This window comes from Labeo rohita, chromosome 21 (genome assembly GCF_022985175.1).
Source record: "Labeo rohita strain BAU-BD-2019 chromosome 21, IGBB_LRoh.1.0, whole genome shotgun sequence".
In the NCBI taxonomy this organism is placed as follows: domain Eukaryota; kingdom Metazoa; phylum Chordata; class Actinopteri; order Cypriniformes; family Cyprinidae; genus Labeo; species Labeo rohita.
The window spans coordinates 29,343,682-29,369,789 of record NC_066889.1 but is presented as its reverse complement, the minus strand read 5'-3'; the positions used below and the strand labels follow the sequence as shown (position 1 = coordinate 29,369,789).

Genomic DNA, 26,108 nt, shown 5'->3' with positions numbered 1-26,108 from the left:
GAGAACAATTTGAACAAGATTGTTGTCACAGATGAGGATAATAACTTCATAAAAAATGAAGAATAAAAGCTAAATTAATGCACTGGAAGCATTTTGTGTCACCAAATAAATTTCATTCTGACTCTGATTATGTTTTTAATTCAGTTGTATTTTCAGCATAAACTTAATAATGTTGAAACAACATTTAACAACATTCCTTTGTTTTGTTACTTTTAACTTTAATTTTAACAACAGCGATGTAGAATCTATGTCATGACTGATTCATTGACATCATCACTGACTTTTTAAATGATGTTATTTCTGTATATACTCTCTATACAGAACAGTGGTTCTGAATCTTTTGTCTTTGAAGCCCTCTTCCTTATATACACCTATCTAAAACAAAACCTAAGCCCCCCTTGCATATTTTGTGATATAAAAATGCGATAGGTTTATATGTTCCAATGCTCCATAGGATAAAACGTGTCATTTTCTTTTCTTCTTTGTGGGAGAAGGAATTCAAGAATGTCTGAGGATGAAGAAATACAATACAGTCATTCATACAATAAGACAAATAACTAGATAAATCATTGTTGTGCTCTGTCTTACTCACTTTTACCAATGCTGTCCTGCATCTTCTGCACCACAATGAACTTCAGGTTAAACAAGTGTTTGTAAAACTTATTTGAAATAAAATACCCTCTTTGGATCAGGCTGTCTTTGCTGAGCCCTGGAAAACATTCAGGAGTCAGAGATGCTGATGGTCTGAATTCAGAATCACGGAAAAGAGAAACAGGAATAAAACACAAACCTTTGCAATGTGCTCTTAACATTCTGTAAAAACAAACAAACAAAAACATTCAGTAAAAGTGAATTTGGTTTTAGTTCTCTGAAATGCCATTCATTGATTGCAGAATTATGAAAACTCATTGGCACCTGCAGGAATGAAACATCTTCAGCGTTCATCTGCTCCTCTATGTCTCTGATTGTAAGTGTGAGAGATGAAATCTGTCTGCTCATATTCTCAATCTTCTCTTTCAACTCTGATTTCTCTGTTTCTCCTCCTTTCTCAGTGCTGTTATTCTAGCTGCTTCTTCATCACGTAGAAACTGGTGAAGTTCTTCAAAACTTTCTTTAATCTCCTTTCTGTGTCTTGAGCGTCAGCCTGAAATGAATACACATATTTCACAGAAATAAAATATATCAAAAAAACACTGATATAAAGAGAAAATATAGATCTATAACAATATCAAAATAGCTTAAATCACTTTTTATTTCAAACCTTAACAGTTTTAAGAATTCCATCAGTTAGCTGTTTAACACTCTGAAATGCTCTCAGTTTCTCCTGTAAGAGCTTCAGTTCAGCTTTGAGTTTTTCCTGAAAAACATAAATCCATAAATCCAACCACTCCCTTTTTATATATATATATATATATATATATATATATATATATATAACTTTGCTTATTCAGTAATACGAATGACCAAAAATTCAGAAGTAAGATTTGGATCATAATCATAAATGTTTTTTTATCATGGAAAAAAAAAGTCAGAATAAATAATAAAATAATTAACACGGAAAAAAACAAAACAAAACAAAACAACTAATTTACATTCTAAAATGACAACTGTTTGTCTGATCTCAAATAATTAACAGGAAAAACATGCATGCATTTATTACACCCATCAAAACAAAATCCAGACCAATGGCAGTGTATATAAATAACCAGCCTGATTTGTTTATACGTAGGTATTTACACGTAACGGTTAGAGGCACAAAACGTACATTTTTGTAAGTTTATATTAATGCTAAAACGTTCAATTTAGACAATAGAAAATATTCATATTGGTGCATTTTCATCATTTTTTTCAATAATCGATTTAGATTTTTAGGCCCCTTAACCTACCCCTAACCCAAACCGACCCATGTTATATCGAATATAAAAAAGATTAAAAAAAAAAAACGTAATTGACTGAAATATGCAGCGAAATTACCATTTTAGTAACAATATAGCATAAAAATAATTTTATTTGTCGCTAGACCCACTCACTTCTGCATCTAAACCTAACCATAATCATCTCTGTACAGTATAAGTTAAAGAAAAACATGACAGACAGAAAAATGCAATTTACAAACATTTCTCTATTGCAAAAACGTCAAAAGCAGTACCAAAAGCAGTTCAAATTGACTATGAGTTGCAGCCGCAGTTTATTGACGTGGCAATATTTGAATTTGCAAAATGCTCTTCAGAACGGGTTTATTGCTGTTGCTAACGGTCGCTGGACTCGTTGCTCGGGATACAAAGTAAACATTACATGACAAGTAACGGTTAAACGACTGCAGAAATGTTATTTATTTTAAGAGTTTAAAGTGAAGTCGGTGTTGTACATTTAAGTCTGAAAACTACGACAGTAAGTATTTGTACGTTTAGAGTTTATATATATACACCAGTTTTGTACGTATCAGTCTGGAAAAACGTAGAGCCACATTTTACATTAAATACACACAAATTATCAAGAGATCACGTTGCAATAACTGACAATCAATGTCGACCTCACCTTACTATCCATCACAGCTTCATCAGTGGGACAAAATCTGTGGTCTGTGTGTTTTCTGGAGTCTCGACACACCAAACACACAGGCTCTTGATCAACCAGACAGAAGAGCTTCAGCTTCTCATTGTGAGCGGTGCAGATTCCTGATGAAGATTTCTGTCTTCTCTCCTGTAGGAAAGTCTCACACAGGTTCCTCAAAGCCAAATTCACTGGAGGAGGAACATTTGAACAGCTTCTGCTGCAAACTGGACATACTGTACATACATCATTACAATAATCACAGACATTGTGACCACAGGACAGAACAACAGGATCCACAAAAACGTCGCAGCACACTGGACAAATCAAATCCTCCTCAGAAAAATATCTCAACGCCATATTCATTTTAAAGTGTTACTTTCAGTGAAGTAATAGTCCGGATTTATGTCTCAGCAGTCTTTTTTTAAATCCACAGTTTGAACTCCCAAAAACATGCATCAGAAACATTAATAATCATCAGAAATGATCGCCAAAGTTTAATTGTTCAGTGTCATCTGAGCTGCAGGCGAGTTATAACTGCGGATAATCAGGTGTGTCTGTCTAAGTACATTGATTTATATTGGCTTTTATACTGGCACCTTTGAACTGTTCAGCAGTTAATTCACATTATAAGGACCAACCCATAAGAATCATCTGTAGAACAAATGCTTTTACTTTAGGTAGTATTTCACTTTTGAAAAAATAAAAGGTGTCAATAAATAGAAGTTTCAAAAGTGTTCTGATCTATAACCTCTCTCATTAAAATTTTATGTCCTTTCAACATTAGTACATTCTATTGCAGCACTGATTTAATTAACGTTACATTTCAGTTGTTTTTTTACAACAAGAAAAAGTAAAAAAAAAACATTTGCAAGTGTATTGAAAAATGCTAAAAATATTGTTGAGAATAGTTTCTTTATTTGAAATCTAAAAAATAATTTATGACCACAAAAATGAATAATTAGCAATGAATACATATCTTTGTGCGAAATATCTAAATTACATCTAAATACGATTAATGTCACTGATCATGGCCGTAAATCACGGGCAAAAATATAATTACAATCAACTCTGTGTATTGTAAATAATATAATGGACATATACTTCAAATAAATGTTTAAGTAGTAAAACAATATAAAGGCGAAAAAATGTTTTAAGTTCAAAAATGTTTTAAGTCCCCCCTCCCTTGCCTAACAGTGGTTTGGTCCACTGCCTGCTTTACCCTCCTTTGCCGATAACGGTGGGAGAGCGCAAAGTTCTTCAGTAATTATGTGTAAGACTGTTATTCACATTAAACATCGGGTGAAGTGATTCTTTCTCTTTAATACAGAGAATGCTGGATCATTCATATATTAGTCATGACAAAAAATGATGATATCCTAATCCAAGTTGGCCCACTGCCCTCCTTTTTTTTTTTTTTTTTTTGAGTTGATGTTGTTTTTGTTGCCTGTCGAATGTATAAAAGTGATTCATTTGGAATGAATCGGTTAGTCTTGACTGGCAAAGCGGCAAGTTTTGTCTTTGTAGTTAAGCATTAAACTGCTAGTAAATGTTAGCAGTAGCAGTCAATTACTGCAAAAATAACAAAAGGACATAATTACAATTGTAAAGACTAGGGATTTAGCCGACAACACCCCCTATGAAAATTAACCGTGTTTTTAATCAAAATAAAACCAAAAACATGTTCAGTTTTAAGATGTTTCTATAAAGATATATTCAAAATGTAACTATAATTGTACTGATTTTGACATTTAGGCAAACTAAAACAATAACACATGGTTCTAATATAATACTTCAGTTTCTCAAAAATAAATGTAGGCAACATTGCTATGTGGAAACAAATACAAGAAAATTTGTAAAAAAGAGATACAGAGAGATTAAAAGAGACTAAAAAGGAAACTGGAAGTTAAAGAGATACCACAGCCCCAGCCGATTTAAACTTCTTTATGTGATGATTATGATGGCCATATAAATATATATATATATTGCTGTCCGTGGTTTCAAAATTTGGTGTGGGTGTATGGGATGGCCTTGATAAGTGTGAGATTTCCCGGCCTGAAATTTTGTCCCAGTCCGCCCCTGGTGTGAACTGATATTAGGCCAATATTGTAAACCTACCGACGTGTTGGGTGTTGCTTAATATGATGTTAAGTGGCAGATCAGTGGGCTTGCTGCAGGTGAATATATAAATAAGAGACGTTCTCAGTCCCAGACGAAACCTGAAATACTATGTGGAGGACGCAAAATAATTAAATAATTATAATATGACCGCGTGATGAACCTATAAACCAAACTCATATTTAAACAGCATGCTATGTACATCTATTACAAGTACAATTTAAGCTGTATTATTTGTGTCCCCTTCAAAAATTGCTCTCCCCTCCTTGTCACAGATGATCATATCTTGAAGACCAACATGATGTTGGTGGACCTTTCCTTAAATTGCGCCCTCTGCCTCTAGATGACCGAACATGAGTTTGGGGGAATTCGGGAATATTTGTACGGACTGGATGAACCTCCCATGGAGACTGATCTTCATTGAACTGTGGGACCCATACAATGTTTGTACTGTTTCCTCCACCAGTCGGGAAATCTTCATATTCTTCATATTTCTCTGGATTATCAAAAATGTCCATTGCAGCGAGATCAAAATGGAATTCTGATTGATGAGAGTTAAAGTATGAAGCTAAAAGAGAAGACACAGGTACATAATCATACACATAACACAAATAACCACAGAAGTCATTATATTCTGTCATACTCACTTTTACCAAAATTTTCCTGCATCTTCTGTAAAACAGTGAATTTCAGGTTGGTCAGGTGATTTGAAAAATTGATCACTGCTGGATTAGGTTTGGAAACTGGCGGGTTACACTGAGCTCTGAAAATGAAACATTTCAGTCAGAGACGCTGATGGTTTGAGTTCAGAACCACAGAGAAGAGAAAAGACAAGGCACAAACCTTTGCAACGTGGCGTTTATGTTCTGTAAAGACAAAAAAAAAGATGCAAATGAATCAACAAACCATAATTTGATTTTAATCTCTGAAAATGACATTTATTTTCTGAGACCTGCAAAAATGAAACATCTTCAGCTTTCATCTGCTCCTCTATGTCTCTGATTGTACATGAGAGAGACGAAATGTGTTTGCTTATCTCCTTAATCTCCTGCTTTATCTTCTGACACCTCCGTTTCTCTTCTTCTCTCAGGGCTTTTATTCTGGCAGCTTCTTCATCACGTAGAAACTGGTGAAGTTCCTCAAACTCCTCCTTTATCTGCTTCTCAGCGTCTTCAGCGTTAAACTTAAATAAAAGACATTTTAAGATATAATGGCCAAACTCGAACTATATCATTATCTTACATTTACATTTCTAAATTAGATTAAATAATTGTTTATTTCAAACCTTCAATTTGTTGATCATCTTCATTACAACTCTGTTTAAAATTCTCAAATATTCTCTGTTTTTCCTTTAATCGTTCCAGGGCAACTTTGAGCATCTTCTGAATTGAATAAACATAAAGATGAGTCTCTTACACCTCTGTTTTCATTTTTGGGATTTTGCCACTTTAATTTAATATATTACAGACAGTGAAGGAAATGAATTTCTGCTGATGCATCATAAATGTTTTAAGACTGCTGAAAACAAACAAACACAACATTAGAAACCATCAAAGATTTTGTAATGGTTATAATGGGAATCATTTTGGTTTTAATGGAAACTGTAATGGTTCTTGTTGGTCTCTGCTGGTAATTGATCGCCTTGTTTTTTTTTTTTTCTTTTAGCAGGGTTGACATACACTATTGTAATATTAAAAGATTACTTTCACAATTCAAAATATGCTTTGATTCATGTCGTATGCGCATTCATAGTTTTTTTAAGCTAGAAAAATGAAGAATAAAATAATATAAATTATTGAAGACAAAAAAGACCAAAAACAGCTCTTTGGTCTCAAATAATTTAAGAGATAAAAATAATGCCTGCATTTATTACTCTTGATCTTTACAAAATGGTGGTGTAAATACACCGACACCAGTATTTTTAGCATTGTGAAAATGTCTGTCAATAATGAATAATTTTTGATGATTAAAAAAAATGAAAATCATTTGTCTGACCTTATTGTCCATCACAGCTTCATCTATGGGACAGAAACGGTGGTTTGCATGTTTTCTGGAATCTCGACACACCAAACACACGGGCTGCTGATCATCCAAACAGAAGAGCTTGAGCTTCTCATTGTGAACACCGCATACAGTTTCACCTCCAAATGAAGATCTCTGACTCGGCTTCTGTTGGTAGGTCTCACACAGGTTCCTCAAAACCAGATTTAACGGAGGATGTTCCTTTGAAGATCTCCTTCTGCAAACTGGACATTCTTTAAGTTTTTTATTTTCCCAAAACCTCTGAATACAATCTTCACAGATGCTGTGACTACAGGAAAGAACTACAGGATTTACAAAAATGTCGCAGCACACAGGACAAAGCAAATCCTCCTCAAATGAAGACCTCGACATGATTTTCTAACTCAGTGCACCAGAAACATCAATAATCATCAGAAACAAAACTGATGACCGAAGTTTTGTCGTCTGAGCTATACACTGTGAACTATGACAGCAGATCATCACATGAATCTGTCCAAAGATCATTGATTTATACTGGGTTTTATAGTGGCTACTTTTGAACTGTCCCTAATTCAGTACGTTTTTTTATTTTTATACAACATAAGTTGTTATAAAACACCAACCCACATGAGAATCATCTTTCAGATGAAGGCATTATCTCCTGAATAATTTGTTAATCTTTGATGGCCAAACTATTTTTTAGACGTCTTTTTGTCTTCCCTTCATTCTTGCAGTTTTTCAGTTTTTACTATATAAATGTTCACTAAAAAGCCTTCAAATACCTTATAATGCATTTTAATAAAAATCTGTTGTAGAAGAAGCTTTTACTTTTACTAAAAATGCCAATAAATAGTAGGTTTCTAAAGTTGAATTTTACTACAAGCAACTAGACAAGATTATATATATATATATACACATATATATATACACTACCGTTCAAAAGTTTGGGGTCAGTACATTTTTATTGTTTCTTTCTTTTTTTTTTTTTTTTTTTTTTTTTTTTTAAGAAATTAATACTTTTATTCACCAAGGATGTATTAAGTTAAAAATTAAAAGTTTATTAAAAGTTAATAATAAATAATTTACATTGTTATAAAATATTTATATTTTGAATAAACACTGTACTTTTTAAACTTGTTATTCATGAAAGAATCCTGAAAAAAAAAAATCACAGGTTCCAAAACATATTTGGCAGCACAACTGTTGATATTATCCAACATTGATCATTCTAATAATAAATCCGCATATTAGAATGATTTCTGAAGGATCAAAAAAAAATTCAGCTTTTTCTAATTCTATTTCTTTTTCAAATTCTATTTTAAAGTATGTTAAAATAAAAAACATTATTTTATATTGTAAAAACATTTTGCAATATTACTGTTTTTTTTTTTTGACCCAAGTTTGGGGTCAGTAAGACTTGTAATAGTCTTTAAAGAAGTCTCTTATGCTCATCAAGGCTGCATTTATTTGATTAAAAATATAGAAAAAAAACAGTAATATTGCAAAATGTTTTTACAATATAAAATAATGTTTTTTATTTTAACATACTTTAAAATAGAATTTATTCCTGTGATGAAAAGCTGAATTTTTATCAGCTGTTACTGCAGTCTTAAGTGTCACATGATCCTTCAGAAATCATTCTAATATGCGGATTTATTATTAGAATGATCAATGTAGACTTTACTCGCCTGTTGGATCGGACCACACGGGCCAGCCTTCGCTTCCCACATGCATCAACGTGCCTTGGCCGCCCATGACCCTGTTGCCAATTCACCACTGTTCCTTCCTTGGAGCACTTTTGATAGATACTAACCACTGCAGAAGGGAACGCCCTACAAGAGCTGCAGTTTTGAAGATGCTCTGACCCAGTCGTCTAGACATCACAATTTATTCTTCTATTTTAATATACATTAAAAACAGAATTTATTTCTGTGATCAAAGCAGATTTTTTTTAGCACTGTTACTCCAGTATTCAGTGTCACATGATCCCTCAGAAATCTTTCTAATATACCAATTTATTATCAGCGCTGGAAACAGTTGTGTTGCTTAATATATATATTTTTTCAGGATTCTTTGATAAATAAGTTAAAAAGAACAGCATTTATTTAAAATAGAAAGATTTTCTAAGAATATACACCACTGTTCAAAAGTTTGGGCTCAGTAAATATGTATTCTTTCTTTTTTTAAAAGAAATTAATACTTTTATTCACCAAGGATGTGTTAAATTAATACAAAGTGATAGCATACATTCACATTGTTAGAAGAGATTGCTGTTCCTTCAAACTTGTTATTCATCAAAAAATCCTGAAAAAAAGTACAACAGGTTCCAAAAAAAATATTTGGCAGCACAACTGTTTACAACATTGATCATTTTAATAATAAATCAGCATATTAGAATGATTTCTGAAGGATCTTATAACTGGAGTAACAGCTGATGAAAATTCAGCTTTGCATCACAGAAATAAAATATATTTTAAAGTATATTAAAATAAAAAACATTATTTTATATTGCCATAACATTTTGCAGTATTATTGTTTTGTTTTTTTTTGTATTTTTGATCAAATAAATGCAGTCTTGATGAGCATAAAAACATTACAAGTCTTACTGATCCCAAACTTTTGAGCTGTCGTGTATACACACACACACACACACACACACATATAATAACATTAGAGATAACAATGTAAAAAAACATGGGTATATATGGTTTTAAACAAACATCTCTCATTCTTTAACAATGTTTTAACAGAAACTATTACATTAGATACAGCACTGATTTAACATTACATTACATTTGTTTTTCAACATTAATATCTCATTGTAACATTGATTCTGTGATGTTATTTGTCTTCACATTTTCATTTGCTCATTTATTTTCTTCACTAAATCCCTGACAACTGGGAACTGGATGTCAGGATTTTGATCCTTTACATTCCCATGTCTCTTTTTTGTGTGTCCCGTATTGGAGGTTGTGGGGTGATTGGTTTCGTTGCATGGCATGGTCTCTCTCATCTCATACTGAGAATCTGGTTCCGGGAACTGCGCGGTGTGGACCGGGTCTGGAGTTTTACTGGTTTCATGCTGAACCTCACATGGAACCGGCTGTGGGTCTTTCTCAGATGTATTGCCCCTAAACAATTTTATACTGTTCCCTCGACCACTTGGAAAATGCTTATATTCAGTGTGTTTCACTGGATTATTAAAAATCTCCATTGCGGTGTGGAAATCAGAATGATCAGTGTTGAAATGCTTGGCTGAAAGAAAGAGAACGGATATACGCTCATACACATACGGTAGAACAAATAACCACAGAAGTCATTCTTGCATTCTGTCATACTTACTTTTACCAACATTTTCCTGCATCTTCTGTAAGACACTGAGTTTCAGGTTCCTCAGATGGTTTGAGAAACTGATCATCACTGCTGGACTGCGGTCTGGACCTAGCAGGTTACCCTGAGCTCTGGAGAAAAAAACAAACAAACAAACAAACAAAAAAACATTCAGGAATCAGAGATGCTGCTGGTTTGGAGTTTAGAACCATAGAGAAGATGAGCCAGAAACTAAAACAGACCTTTGAAACATGCTCTTAAAGTTCTGTAACAAAGAGAGAAAGAAATGCATTATTCAGCAAAGCTGAATTTGGTTTAAATGTCTGAAAATGTAATTTATTCATTATTCATTGAGACCTGCAGGAACGAAACATCTTTATATTGAATCTGCTCCTCTATGTCGCTGATTGTACGTGCGAGAGATGAAATCTGTTTGCTCGTCTCCTCAATCTTCTCCATCGTCATCTGACTCTTCTGCTCCTCCTCTTCTCTCAATGCTGTTAGTCTGGCCGCTTCTTCATTACATAGAAACTGGTGAAGTTCCTCAAACTCTGCTTTAATCTGCCTCTCTGTCTGTTGAGCCTTAATCTGAAATTAGACAAAGATTCCCAAACTAGATCTATATCAATATCTACGTTTCCAAAATAGCTTAAAACACTGTATATTTCAAACCTTAATTTGTTCAGCAGTTTCATTTAAACTCTGTTTAACATTCTCAAATGTTTTCAGTTTCTCCTGCAACGGCTTCAGTGCAGCTTTGAGTTTCTCCTGAAAGAAATCAACATAATACATCATCGCTTTTATTATTTATTTTTGCCTCTCTTTTTTTCTTTAAATAGTACGGACAGTAGGATTTGTGCATATTTTCACAACTCAAAACAAAATGGTTTGATCCTAAAATATGATTTAAGTTTAAAAAAGAATAAAAAAAAAAAATTAATTTGTCTCTAAATCAACAGCTCCCCGGTTTCAAATCTAATCATGCTAGCAACTGGCTAATAACATGTTAATCATGATAACAAAATGCTAGTAACTTGCTAAAGATGCTAACATCATGTTAGAATCATGCTAGCAACATGTTAAACATGTTAACAGTACGCTAAAAGCATGCTAGTAACGTGTTAATCATGCTAGAAACATGCTAACAACATGATAAACATGCTAGTAACTTGCTAATCATGCTAACAACATATTAGTAGCATGCTGATCATGTTAGAATCATGCTAACAACATGCTTATTATGCTAAAAGCATGCTAGTAACTTGCTAGTCATGCTAGTAACATGCTAGTAACTTGCTAATCATGCTAACAACATATTAGTAGCATGCTGATCATGTTAGAATCATGTTAACAACATGGTTATAATGCTAAAAGTATGCTAGTAACTTGTTAATCATGCTAGAAACATGCTAAAAACATGTTAAACATGCTAACAGTATGCTAGCAACATACTAATAACTTGCTAATCATGCTAACAACATGTTAGTAACATGATGACCATGTTAGAATCATGCTAACAACATGCTTATTATGCTAAAAGCATGCTAGTAACTTGCTAGTCATGCTAGCAACATGCTAGTAACTTGCTAATCATGCTAACAACATATTAGTAACATGCTGATCAGGTTAGAATCATGTTAACAACATGGTTATAATGCTAAAAGCATGCTAGTAACTTGTTAATCATGCTAGAAACATGCTAAAAACATGTTAAACATGCTAACAGTATGCTAGCAACATACTAATAACTTGCTAATCATGCTAACATGTTAGTAACATGCTGACCATGTTAGAATCATGCTAACAACATGCCTATTATGCTAAAAGCATGCTAGTAACTTGCTAGTCATGCTAGCAACATGCTAGTAACATGCTAATGCTAACAACATGCAAGCAACATGCTAGTAACATGCTAATCATGCTAACAACATGTTAGTAACATGCTGATCATGTTAGAATCATGTTAGCAACAAGCTTATTATGCTAAAAACATGCTAACAACATGTTAAACATGCTAACAGTATGCTAGCAACATGCTAGTAACTTGCTAATCATGCTAACATGTTAGTAACATGCTGATCATGTTAGAATCATGCTAGCAACAGACTAGTAACTTGTTAATCAAGCTAGAAACATGTTAACAGCATGCTAATCATGCTAGCAACAAAATGCTAAGCATGCTCAAATTTTGACGGTAACATCTTAATCACGCTAGTAATATGCTTATTATGCTAACAACATGCAAGTAACATGCTAGCCATGTTAACAACATGTTAGTAACATGTTGATCATGTTAGAAACATGCTAGCCACATGCTCGTAACATGTTAATCATGCTAGAACACATTAGTAACTTGTTAATCATACTAACAACATGCTAGTACACTGTAAAAAACAATTTGTTGAGTCAACTTAAAATAATTTGTAACCTGGCTGCCTTAAAATTTTAAGTTCAGTCAACTCAAAAAAAAAGTTTATTCAATTTGAAATGTTAAATTATGCTAAGTGACAACTTAGATATCTGAGTTGAATCAAATTAAAATTTTAAGGCAGCTGGATTACTTACCCATATGTTAAGTTTAGCAAACACAAATATCTAAGTTGTTACTTAGTACAACTTAACATTTCAAGTTGAATAAACTTATTTTAGTTGACTGAACTTAAAATTTTAAGGCAGCAGGGTAACAAATTATTTTAAGATGACTCAACAAATTGTGTTTTTTATTTTTTACAGTGTAACATGCTAATCATGCGAACAACATTGTAATTAGCCTATAAAAATGCAAACAACAAGCTAATCATGCTAAAACATGCTAACAACATGTTATGTAAACAATGTCCTAAATCATGCCATCAACATCATCTTTCATACTTTTACAATTGCTTCAAGCTTTCAGGCTAGGCTTTGTCAAGGCAACTTAAAGTTTATTCTCAAATTTTACTGTTTAACAGATAAAACACATCTGGATTTATTATTCCTTCATCTTATATGTGACCCTGGACCACAAAACCAGTCATAAATTGACCAGGTATATTTGGAAAAAGCCAAAATTACATTGTATTGGTCAAAATTATTGATTTTTATTTATTGCCAAAAATCATTAGGATATTAAGTAAAGATCATGTTCCATGAAAATATTGTGTAAATTTCCTAAGAACTTCACCTGGACAACTTTAAAGACAATTTTCTGTATTTTGATTTTTTTGCACCGTTAAGATTTTTAAATTGCACCTTGACCAAATATTGTCCTATCCTAACAAACCATACATAAATGGAAAGCCGATTTATTTACTTTCAGATGATGTATAAATCTCAATTTTTTAAAAATGGACCCTTATGACTGGTTTTGTGGTCCAGGGTCCCATATATATATCATTATGAAAACATCTGTCAAGAATTTTTATTTGACAATTTAATAACATCAAGTATCTGACCTTATTTTCTATCAGAGCTTCATCTACAGGACAGAACTTGTGGTTGGTGTGTTTTCTCAAATCTCGACACATGACACAAACAGGCTCTTGATCATCCAGACAAAAGAGTTTGAGCTTCCCTTTGTGAGTGCTGCAGATTTCTGATGAAGATTTCTATCTTCTGTCGTCTAAGAAAGTCTCACACTGCTTCTTCAAAGCAAAATGTACTGGAGGATGTTCCTTGGAAGATCTCCTTCTGCAAACTGGACATTCTTTAGATGCTTGATTTTCCCAAAACGTTTCAATACAATTTCTACAAGCGCTGTGGTTGCAGGACAGAAGAAGGGGATTTCTAAAAATGTCTCGGCACACCGGACAAATCAAATCCTTCTCAGTAAAAGATCTCGATGCCATTTTCTCAGTTAGTGTCAATGAAGTTACACACTCTATGAATTATATCAGGTGTGTCTGTCCAAAGTACAGTGGATAATATTGGCTTGTATACTGGCTACCTTTGAACTGTTTAGTTACTTTGGAGTAAACGTAATAAATTTCAATATATTACATTCACAAACTGCTATATCAATCACATTACTCTCTCAATAAACATTACAGTAAACATAAATGTGTATTATTTCAATAGCTTCATTACATTACTCCCTACATTGAGTGCAATTGTATCAGATCAGTTTTATAAAATCAAACCACCACCAAATCAAGGCTGTTTTTTAAAGATGGAGATTTATTCATGGTTGCAAAATAAACAGTACCATGAAAAAAACAAAACGTTTTAAAATTGTATTACATACAATTATTCTGGAGAAAAAGAACAGCATTTAGAGATTAAACAGAAACTGAAAATGAAGAACAGCTGAGATCAACAGAAGATCAACAGTGCAAAGGACGAACAACACAAGCTAAAAGCCCATAATGCCATGCAGTCCTTCAGCAAACGCTCGTGTTGTGATTGTTAGTCAGACTCTATAGTGTCTAAACCAAACTCTAACTGCACTGTCGGCTTCACATTGGTCCAGAATTCATCTGTACAAGCCAAAAGCTATTTGCACCATTAAAAACTAAAGATTAGGTTAGTATTTCACTCCTTTCTGCATTTGTATGTGTTAAACAACAGCAATTTGTTACAATCATATAAAGAAAATTGATCAAACTGCACAGGTTAGTCAATCTACAATAGATGAATCTCACAAAATCTGTAAAGAAACGTACAAGTCATAATTCAACGACAAATCAACAGAATGGAAATTAGAAGTAATCCAAGTCATTATTTTAATCCAGGCCTTTTTTTTTAATTTTTGGGAAAAACATGAACCAGAAACCAAATACTGCAATACAGAAAAAAAAAAAAAAATCTATATTTTTGCAAGTATAATGGAAATAATAATTGCACTAAATTTATGCTGATTATATGCACAAAAAAAAAAAAAAAAAAAAAAAAAAAAAAAAAGATTATTTTCATGCAAAAATTCTTTTAATTGTGTTGAACTACGAATTGGACGTTTCTTTGTGAGATTCACTCAGATGCTGCATTTATTTTTAAGCGTGTTACTTTTATACGTAGTTATTCGGGATGGTTGAGTGAATATTTTCACAGTGTTTCTAACCAATCCAGACCACGCAAAGCATCATCATCAGTGGCTGATTGAACTAGAGTCAGAGTCTGTGATGAACTACACAGGACGTTTAATAGTGTCATTTACAACAGTGTCATCAAGTTACTGACATGTTCAAACAAAACTAAACAATCTAGAGCTAAAAATAACTAAAAATATATGTATAAAAGCAAAAGCAAACATAAGTCGTTCATATTACCGCAGGATGAAAATCACAGCTAGTTTTAAAACAACCTTTACATGGAGGAAAGCTGTTTTTTTAGTATGTTACAACAGGAGATGTGAAGATAAAAACACAGGCCGAATCTCGCAAAAATGTTTTTGCACAAGAAAATTAAGCATTTTCTTAAAATCAATTTTGAATTGGCATTATTGCACACATTTTGACCCCAGTTCTCATTGATTTGATGTCTTTCAGTGACAACTGAGGTGAAAATGTGCTTATTCGTTATGAAAGCATCATAATAAAGACTTCATTTTCTTTATATAAAACACTTTGGAGGGAAATAAACAGGTTTTGTGAGATTCACCGATTTCAAAAACTCATTCGGTTTCCATCTGGAAAATAATTTGAGCTGATCAGAATATTATTGTAAGCATGTTTTACACTCTCCTGAACCCGGTTCGGGTGAGATGTTATGATTACATGAGGCATTTCAAGTTTTTTTTAGATGTTTATAGCGATTTGAAAAATCATAAACATGCAGCAGAGATTTTAATTTTACACCAGGAGGAACTCTTTCGTTAATTCATTTTCTCTAACGATAACATCTGACACATTATAGTGGTTATTATTATTATTCAGATTGAGGTTTTTTTTTTTTATATAAAAACAGATGTGTTGAACATGCTTAACGAGCCGCACTTTAAAGTGCACTTCAGCCAGCATTTATTAAAAGAATAAAAACAATCTGAGGCTTTAATAAAAAGATCGACACATGAAATGTGAACACAGTACAAAAACAAATCGATTTAAAGGAAAGGTATTGCCGAACGCCTGAGCAAAGCTTCCTCACTGGGTTTCAGACTTCTTTTTGTTTTTCTTTAGGAACGACGGGGTGCGGAACTTTTTCTTCTTCTTTGACGGGGATTTGTTGGGCGATTCGTCGCTGCCGTGATCACCAGCCGCGTCGTCCCCGGCGGCAGGCTCCTCCCCCTCAGGCTGAGGGGCGGAGTCTGTCTGTTCAGGGGCGGGGTCTTCTGCTGGGAGGGCGGCGACTTCAGAGGCTTCGTCGGGGGTCAGATCGGGGAGGGTCTGTCTTAAAGTGGCGGCGTCACTCTCGTCTTTGAATGTCTGTTCCTGTTGTGCCTCTGTGGAGGATGAGGGGAAAAGATAATGGTGAGTTTAAGATCAACTTAAGACATGCAGACGGGCCAGGGGAAAATCCAGCGCTCAACAGTTTGGCTCTTAAAGCGTGAAAATCTAAAGCGTAAAACTGAAATCACAGCAAAAGTACACTGATGTCCACATACAGATGCTAATGTTTAGCTTTAATTATCAAATTGCCACAAAATTAAACAATTGCAACCCAATGCAATCACCTAATTAACAAAAACTAGCTGCACTAAACAAACACAACAACCGGTTTCAAAGAGGATCATGAAAAACTGCAGAGTTTGCAAAATTAGGATCTCAGTTTAAGCAAATGTAAATATTAATGCCAAAAAAAACAAAAAACAAAAAAACAAATTGTATATAATACTGAGATTGCCGTCTGTAATCATTGTTTTAACTTGATTGCTTGACTCAGTTGTGTTATTCAAATTAGTCATTATTAAATTATATATTACACTATAATATGTATGTATATATAATATATTATTAATTATAATATATACTAAATAATTTAATAGTTTACAGTAAAATAAACCATATGTAGTTACAGTAAAACATTTTTAATTAATTGACATAATATAAACAATGAATTATTATACATATATAAAATATTATATATATATATATATATATATATATATATATATATATATATATATATATAAATAATTTTAGTTTATAGTAGTTTATATTAGAAATCATTTTTTATTAAACTAACAACAATTAAACTAATAGTTTTTTATTAACTAATTATTCAAATTATTTATTATTAAATTACATAGAAAAATTGTATATATAAACAAATAATTATGTGTATGTGTGTGTATATATTTTTTCATGTTTTTTTATTTATTCATGATAAAATTATTTATATATAAAGTTAAAATATATATATATTTAAATAATCTATATTACTCATTTATATTTATATACTACTTGATTACTCAACTGTGTTAATCAACTGTGCTAAAAAATTAATTTTATTTTTCAAAAATTTATCAAATTTATTTTTTCCATTGATTAAAAATCAACATCTCATTTGCAAACTCTTAAAAACCATTAAAGGCAGATTTCACCTCTTAATACAGTAGCCTGCATATTTTTCTGCCACTCAAACTCTACAATCTACATTATTCAGCTACTTTAGACTCCATTAAACACATCAGGCCTGATTAACTAAGAATACAGCATCTCCTAAAAACAGCTCATGCACATCAGCGTCAAAACAGACTCAGTCTGAGCTCTTCAAACGCAAAACACTCATAAATAAGACATTCATATTTCCAGAGACATTTCAGCTCTCACCGGGAGCAAATCAACAAAGACAGACATACATAATGTTCACTACTATCTGATATCTACAGAGATGAACAAACCACACGTCAACAGTCATAAACAGAGAAAGAGATCTTTAAACATTATGCGTCTGAATGGAGAGCCAAACCAAAAGCGTAATACTCATACATTACCTGTTCTGCTGAAGCAATACTAAACTGCATTAAAAATGCATAAGATCCTTGATTGTTATTGCTATAGAAGTTAAAAGTGGAAAAACGTAAAAGTTTCTAGGGAGAGATTTGTTGCTAGCATGATCTCACCAAACTCCAGTCTTAAATAATTATACTAATTACGTCTTAACCACATTACAGATATAATTTAAATTCATTTTAAAGGTAACACAAATGCAGTTTTACATTATTTGAAACGCAGTACTGGAGCTGACCGGTGCAGATCATCCCTCACAACAAACGAATCCCAGAGGAAAGCGAGGACAGAAGATGAGAGTTAGACAGCAGAGGAGTGAGCCGAGTGAGGTGAAGCCGTGCAAACTCAAGCGTGGGGAGGGTGAGGTACTTACTATGGTAACAGGTACTCTTTTGCATTTCCATCTCCTGATTTTGACGCAGCCACGAAGAAGAAAAAGCACAAGTAGAGAGAGAATGTCTATGCAGATCAAATCACAGCCACCGGGTTAAATTAAAAAGAAATTAACAGAAACCGTAAAAAGAGACACAGACCACCGGAAGTAAAGAATGGTTGCCGAGCCATTCTTAAAGACCCCAGAGAAATGAGCATGAAGGGTGAATGAGAACATTTAAGACAGGCGATTTAGAAGACATTTCTCAGATCGGATTACACCTGAATTTAGTAAGAATTTGGCATTTATGATGCCCTGATATACTACCAATCAACCATATCAGTACTGGATAAACAAGCAAAACATATGATTTTGTCAGAAAAATCATGCTTACCAAACTAAATAAATAAATAAAATAAAATATATATATATTTTTTAAATGTTTATTTAAACATATTTTACTTTATTTTTTGTTTAATTTTTTTATAAAAGGCATATAGTATAGATTTATAATATTGGCCTAATAATTTATTTTATTATTATACTACTAACTAATCAAAATTATTAAAATAATTCTCATTAATTATTGATATCAAATCACAAAAGGTCAAAAAGGTGGTGCATGCCTACCCTGGGTGTAATCCACAGTAATAAAGACCAAGAGGGTAAAATAAAAACAAAATGAAGAAGGAAAAAAAAAAAAAAAAAAAAAAAAATTAAATAAAGATTTTATGAGTTTGTCATTAATTTTTCATTGAAATGGTTTTAAATCAGCTAAAGTTTATGATAACACTGCACTAATTTTTACAAAAACGCAGTAAAAGTATAAGGCCAGGTAATTTTATACAGGGTTCGTACAGACACTGTAAAATGACTTTTTTTTTTATTTTCAAGGACTTCAATCGATCAGAGATCTCACTTATGTCTTCTTTTTCAAAGTCTAAGAAATCAAAACAGCAACAAAAAAAACAACAACAACAGAAATATACATATATATAAAACAAACAAATAAACAAAAAAAAAAAAAATCTGAAAAAAAAAAAGATTCGCAAAAGAAAATCACTCAGAAATCCAGATCTGAATCACGAAGATCCGATCTAAACCAAAAGATACACGAACCCGCTCCTACGATACCGTTCCGATCTGAAACAAATGATTCGCAATATGCAATCCAACTGGACTGCTTCAAATCAGTGAATCATTTTGCGACGCAATGGTTTAACTGATTAATGTATTTTAAAATCGTTACAAGCGATGTTGAAATTGAAAATGATTAATTTGATCTAGTTTTTGCTAGTGAATCGCTTGAAATAATTGATCGAATTCACGGGGTTGAATCAATCGGAGCGGTTCCAGCGTAAATGACTCAATTGAGTCGGTTCATCCGTTTCTCTTCAACAGTGTCAGTACTACTACTACTACTTATTTCATTTTTTTTTTCTTACATTAACTGAAATAAGCAAAAAATATATGTTTTTTTAATTTTGTGTAAAAAGATATTTGCTTATTAACAAACCTAAACACTTATTTCATACATACATTGTCTTAATAACTCAAAGCACTTTTCAAGTTCCTCTTCAAGAATATTGCTATTTTCAATTGTTTTCCTGGCCTTAAATTTTAATTTAAGTCAAATTCTTTAAGCACTACGTACGAACCCGTTATATAATTCTGGGGGGGAAACAAAAACAAAACAATACTGATTCCCTTTGGTCTGTTATTACAAACAGCAATAAATGTCTAAAAATGTTAATTAACAAACAAAGACAGACGATAGGCATTACGTTGCAGTTATCAACCACCTAAAACCGGCTCATGCTCAGAGAGACGCCGTCTGATCGGATGAACGTACCTTCCTCCACACGCACAGGTGAGCTGGGAGGAGTGCAGGTGGCGCTGGGAACCTTCTCCTCTTCAATCTCCTGTGTTTGACCTAGAGAGAAAATAAGCATCATTACAGTCCAGCATGCATTTAAAAACCTTTCAAATGCACAGATCTGACATCATACGGATAATACCAACGCCCACATGCAATCAGTGCACTTTTTACATTGATTGATGGGGGGAAAAATCTGTGAAATGCATGTAAAACTGAGCTGAGTAATGCACTCTTTTGGTAGACAAAAGCATATAAAATCGGCAATAGTGGACTTATTTTCAGTTAGTTGCCAAACCAATATGTCTCATTTTTGTTTAATGTTTATGTAATAAAATAACTAAAAATAAAAAGAGATTAAAATTAATGAATGAATAAATAAATAATGACAAAAGCATTACATTACCAAAACATTAACTAAAATTAAAGTGAAAATAAATAATAATGTAAAAATAAACACCAATTCAAAAAAAAAAAAAAAAAAAAAAAAAAAATTAAAATGATACTAAAAGCACCACAAAAATGTTAATAAATTAGTAAAATATATAATATAAAAAAAAAAATCTAAATATTAATAAAATATAGCAATAAATTAATAATACTTTATCAAACGAAATTATTTAAACTTTACAATTAAAAATGGACAATATAAAAATTAACAATAAAATTAAAATATTTAAAAAGCTATAATAGTATTTTAAATGATATTAAAAACACACTTGTCTGACTAAAATATATCAATTTGATTCCTTTCAATTTTATAGAAAATCATATGAAGAGTTTATTTGCAAAAACAGATCTAAAAATCATGTTTTTTCAGCAATTGGGTTATTTTAATTAAAAATAACTAAAAAAAAAAATTATACAACTAACACAAAAATGTAATAAAAAACTTGAGTTATCTGTTTTTGCAAATAAACTCTTCATATGTTATAACAGTATATTATTATAATATAATATAATATAATATAACAATAACACATATCTGCATTATAAAGTGAAAAGAAAAACCACTGAAGAACCCAGAAACAACATTTATCAGATCTCACAAATCTCAGTTTAGATTCAGAGACGTCCATTAGAGACACCACAGTTCATTAATACAAGAATATAGAAATACACCCCAACAAGAAGAGTAGCAAATCCCAATTCAGAGGACAGCGAGGAGCCCGCAGGTGATTTCAGTCCAGCATTAGGATTGTAAGAGTGGACGAGGGTTACACAGTCTTTATTTACAGATCCAAAGCAGGATGTTTTGGGACAGGACATTTGGCTGGAGAAGGGTGGGACGGGTAGAGACAGGCGTGTTGGATCACCAAAGTTCGAAACCAGGGACAGCGAGAGACAGAAAGAAAGAAAGAGCCCAGCAAAGTCAGAATAAACCCAAAAAGAGTTGCCTTCCACAGGTAGGTGGTACCTGCAGGCGGCCCGTCATGCTCAGACTCCGTGTCACAGCCCAGAGCTTTCAGCACCGCGGAGTGAAACTCCCTATGAGGGGATGCCGGAGGATCCGGAGGACTGTCCTGACCAGACGCACGGCCCGATTCAGTGCCGCGGCTGGGAACTATGGAGGGTGGCGGGGCCGCGGTGGCTTGCGGACCGTTGTTTTCCTGCGTTGGTGTGTCTTCTGGAGTCTGGGCTCCTTCAGAGGCCGAGGCAGACTCCTCAACCTGTGCTAAATGCAATATAACAGTTTCTCTGCTGACCTGCGGTGGGCGCTGTTGGGCTGTGCAGGATTCATGTGCAATAAATCAAAAACTTTGCACAAAAAACAAAATTTTGTGCACCCTGAGTTTGTTTGGTTACATTATAGTACTTGGTTCATACAATTGCTCAAACTATTATAATATAAAATATATTATATATACACTCATTCAAGTTTGAGGTCACTAAGTGTTTTTTTTTTTTTTAAATAAATTATTTTTTGGGCAAGGATGCATTAAAATGATCAAAAGTGATTGCAAAGACATTTAGAACGTTACATTCTAAATGCTGTCCTTTTGAACTTTCTGTTTATCAAAGAATCCTGAAAATTAAAATGTATCAGTTTCCATAAAAATATTTGGTAACACTGATAATAGTCAGAAATGTTTCTTGAGCAACAAATCAGCATATTAGAATGATTTCTGAAGGATCATGTGACAGTATCCAAATTTCCATCCAGTTTTTTGTTATCAACAAAGAGAATATGCTTTAAAAATCTTTGTGAAATTTGCTGTCTCTATTATTTTTCTGATTAACTTTATTAGTTATTAGACTGTACTGGAAAAAGGAATGTTCATTTCTTGTTCAGTTATTTTATTTCTCCTAACCAACAACCGATGGTTGTTAAGACATTATTAACCTTTAACCAGCAAGATTATGTTAAATTACAAATAAATTACGTACTGTGAACTATTAAAATACCTAAATTAGTTTTCCAGGGACTAATTTTACACACACAGAAAGCAGCATAAACAACTAAACATGAGGATTCACATGCTTACATCACGTGTGTGCAGTGCTTCTGCGAACGGAAAAAAAAAAAAAAAAAAAAAATTGTAATAAGGCACAGACTATATAAAAGAAATGAATAAGTTTATATGCAAAATATTTTTTTCTGAATAATTAATAAATTAACAAAATGAAAGAAAAAACTGTGCGACAAGTAGCGGTCTATATGCAGAATCTCGTTTCATTTTTGTTTTGCGCTCGAGAAAGCGGCATCCTGTTTGTTTTCCTAATTTTACAGAAGCACAATGTTTTGTTTTTATTGTGAAAGTACACAAATAAAAGAAATATTTAAAATAGTTTTGAATAATGTCTTACTCTCATATGACCACAAATAGAGTATTATAATTTGTTTTCACTTTTATAGAGGAAAAAAAAATTAAATGAATAAATCAAGTGATCATGCCAGTGCCTCTGGTGTGTAGTTAAGCACTACTACTAATTTGACAATGCAGACTGTTCATAATAAAATACAGTCAGCCAAACATATTGAAAAACCATGCTATTTTACTTTCCCTCACTCCACAATAAAGCCCTTAAATTTAATGGAAGAACAGAAGTGAGAACAAAACAAGAATGAAAATATAAGCCAACAAGCCAAAACAAATTAATGTAAAATTTTGTACTTTTTGTACAAAATTAATAAATGTTAATTTGCAACGTACTAGGGTAACTCGTCTTTTTCTTACCATATATAAAATAATTTTAAAGACTATTTAATAATATGAATATGATTTCATGTGCCTTTGAACTTACAGAGAAACGGTACTTTAACGTAAGCAACACCACGACAAAAAGTGTTTCCAAACAGATTATTGCGACATTTGAATTATCGATATAGAATTTTGTGCTAAAGTTAAATGAAAAACGATTTTGTCAACACATGAGAAATTTTACTGATAAATTGCATTTCCATCAGCTATATCAGTAAAACTTTTTTGAAGCACTAAATATTTTTTCCATTAACAAACCTTGGATGGAAACCTGGCTACTGAAGACTGGAGTAATTATGCTGAAAATTCTGCATAATTGATCACAGCAATCAATTACATTTTACAATATATTCACATAGAAATCAGTTATTTTAATTTTTTATTAGATTTTACTGTATTTTTGATCAAATAAATGCAACCTTGGTGACTTTTAAAAACATTAATCTTACCCGACCCTAAACATTTGAACATGCATGTCTATATACATATATATAGTACATAAAAATAACCCATTGTGTCTATTTTGTTCAGACCAACATCATTCGAGTTAGTTTCAACTTCTAACTTTTAAACTCCTAAGTAGATCCTTGTCAGAAAGATCTGAAAACAGGATGTTTCTGGCATCCGTATTGGTTCCTGCAAAGAAAAACGTATTGATTTGACATTATTTGTGTTCTTACCATCTGTGCCTTTCTGCTTGAGCTCCACTTCCTTGCGATACTCCTCCAGCTCCTGGTCTGTGAGCTTGTTAAAGGGGTTTGGTCCAGTTTTACTGACGATGACACGCGGTTGGTACTCCTTCTCAATGATGGCTTTAGATGCAGTCACTAGCTCCCCCTGCAGGGCAAAAGAGGACAAAAAAAAAAAAAACTGTTCAAGCACTGCTATCATGCTGAAAGTTGTAGTCAACAAAACTGTATTTAAAACAAACCTACAAAAGGTGGTATTAAAATGTTACAAAAAAGGTGAATACAAGTGGGACACTTAACATGTAAATGTCACCCATTAAGAGTTCAGGCTGAACTTAAGGCTGTTTGTTTTAATGCAAAAATACACACAATAACCAGTTTTCCATCCAAGGATTTTTTTTGTGAAAAAACATGCCATTTATTGATAAAATTTCTGTTGTGTCAACACAATCTTTTTTAGTTTAACTTTGCATAAATTCTATATCGATCGTTCAAATGTCAAAAAAAATTGTTAAAGTACAAAATGTAACATTTATTTTTGGCTTGTTAGCTTATATTTTCATTCTCATTTTGTTGTCAGTTCTGTTCTACCGTTAAATTTAAAGGATTTGTTGTAGAGTGAGGGGAAGTAAAACAGCATGGTTTTTCAACATGTTTAGTTGACTATTTTATTATAACAATGAACAGGCAGCGTTGTCAAGTTGAGATTTTTTTTTAAACAAGCTGAATCACTTGATCCCCCCCCCTTATAAAAACAGAAACAACTTACAATGCTCCTGTTGTGGTCATATAAGAGTAAGACATTATTTTATTTGTGTACATATACAAAAACAAAACATTGTGCTTTTGTAAAATAAAGGAAACAAACAGGATGGCGCTTTTTTTTTTTTTTTTTTTTTTTAAAAGAGCGCATCACAAAAATGAAACGAAATTCTGCATATAGGCCGCTACTTATTGCACAGTGTTTTTTTCTTTCATTTTGTTAATTTATTAATTATTTAGAAAATGTATATATATTTCGCATATAAGCCTATTTATTTCTTTTATATAGTCTATGGGTTTACTGTTTATCTCCGTTCATAGAAGCGCTGCAGGTACGTGATGTGACCATGTGAATCCTTACGTTCTGTTGTTTTTGCATGTATAAAAATAATCCATGGAAAACAAATTTAGTTAATTTAAAGGGGTCACAGCCATGTAATTTAATTGCAATTCAACATAATCTTGTCGATTAACGATTAACGGCGTAACGACCGTCGGTTGTCGGTTAGGAGAAATAAAATAACTGAAATGAACATTCCCATTTCCAATACAGTCTAATTAAAGTTAAACAGAAAAATAATAAAATAATACAACTGCACCCGTTTATGAATATTGCTTGATGCTCAAGTATCTAAATAGTCTATAGGCCTAAGTACAATTTTTTTTTTTTATGTAGGCCTACACAATTAAATAATAGCCTATATAATACAGTTTTGTTTCAAATAGATGAAGAACAGGCTACTAGCCTATGTAATTTGCGCAATAGGGGAAATTATGCATGGAAACAGCTCAAGGGCAATTTTTTTGCGATACACCAAAACTTGCAACAATTCATTTTTTAGGAATGACGTCATCACGCACATGCACAAAACATCGCAAAAACCTGGTTGGAAACTTGGCTATTGATACAAGTATCCCACTCAAATCTGCATTCACCTTTTATTATATAAAAAAAACATTGTTATTCAGGTGTTATTTTAGTTAAAAATCCAAGCATAGATCTTAGAGTACAGTTATTGAAACACAAAGGAAAACAAGGCTGTGAGGGAAAACTGAAAGTACATGTTCAATTTGTTTTAAATACATCTGTGGTTGACAAACCAAAACAAAACATAGGAAAACTGGACCTTAAGAAGGTACTTTCAGTCCTCGCTGCCTTGTCATGTTTTGTCAGATCAATCTGCTACATTAAAGATCTTACAGAAAATCTGACAGCTGATGACAGTTTTGAATTCATCACTGATGGCTCGTGTTTTTAATTACAGAAGTCCCGGAATGTTATTGTCTGATTCAGTGCTGAAACTGCGTGTGGTTTGATGTTTTCAAACTTATCGCAGG

General features: G+C 32.7%; 4 protein-coding genes across 20 annotated transcripts in view; all 4 read right to left on the bottom strand.

The window, feature by feature from the left end:
• Positions 1–1,057: 1,057 nt before the first annotated feature.
• On the bottom strand, positions 1,058–3,096 carry LOC127152200 (E3 ubiquitin-protein ligase TRIM35-like). The gene is made up of 3 exons (XM_051092698.1): positions 2,539–3,096; positions 1,262–1,357; positions 1,058–1,144 (listed from the first exon to the last, which is right to left on the bottom strand). The coding sequence occupies exons 1-3, from the start codon at positions 2,917–2,919 to the stop codon at positions 1,058–1,060; spliced, it is 564 nt and encodes a 187-aa protein (XP_050948655.1). The 5' UTR covers positions 2,920–3,096.
• A 462-nt stretch (positions 3,097–3,558) lies between these two features.
• LOC127152747 (E3 ubiquitin-protein ligase TRIM35-like) lies at positions 3,559–7,129 on the bottom strand. The gene is made up of 6 exons (XM_051093588.1): positions 6,667–7,129; positions 5,963–6,053; positions 5,624–5,859; positions 5,515–5,537; positions 5,319–5,434; positions 3,559–5,239 (listed from the first exon to the last, which is right to left on the bottom strand). Exons 1-6 carry the CDS (start codon positions 7,063–7,065, stop codon positions 4,941–4,943), a joined length of 1,164 nt encoding a protein of 387 aa, XP_050949545.1. The 5' UTR covers positions 7,066–7,129; the 3' UTR covers positions 3,559–4,940.
• Positions 7,130–9,385: 2,256 nt separating this feature from the next.
• On the bottom strand, positions 9,386–13,829 carry LOC127152966 (uncharacterized). The gene is made up of 6 exons (XM_051093877.1): positions 13,437–13,829; positions 10,675–10,770; positions 10,360–10,590; positions 10,245–10,267; positions 10,015–10,133; positions 9,386–9,927 (listed from the first exon to the last, which is right to left on the bottom strand). Exons 1-6 carry the CDS (start codon positions 13,506–13,508, stop codon positions 9,524–9,526), a joined length of 945 nt encoding a protein of 314 aa, XP_050949834.1. The 5' UTR covers positions 13,509–13,829; the 3' UTR covers positions 9,386–9,523.
• A 941-nt stretch (positions 13,830–14,770) lies between these two features.
• add1 (adducin 1 (alpha)) overlaps positions 14,771–26,108 on the bottom strand; it is a 53,321-nt gene continuing 41,983 nt past the window's right edge. For 9 of the 17 annotated variants that reach the window (XM_051093969.1, XM_051093967.1, XM_051093972.1 and 6 more), the window contains 4 exons: positions 24,000–24,156; positions 21,534–21,791; positions 20,093–20,173; positions 14,771–16,357 (listed from right to left, as the gene is read on the bottom strand). In XM_051093969.1, the coding sequence (XP_050949926.1) occupies positions 16,059–16,357; positions 20,093–20,173; positions 21,534–21,791; positions 24,000–24,156 (795 nt within the window). In that variant the 3' untranslated portion in view covers positions 14,771–16,058. Of the gene's footprint in view, positions 16,358–18,239; positions 18,275–20,092; positions 20,174–21,533; positions 21,792–23,999; positions 24,157–26,108 lie in introns of those variants that run through there. The other 8 variants (XM_051093981.1, XM_051093983.1, XM_051093984.1 and 5 more) reach the window with 4 other exon arrangements.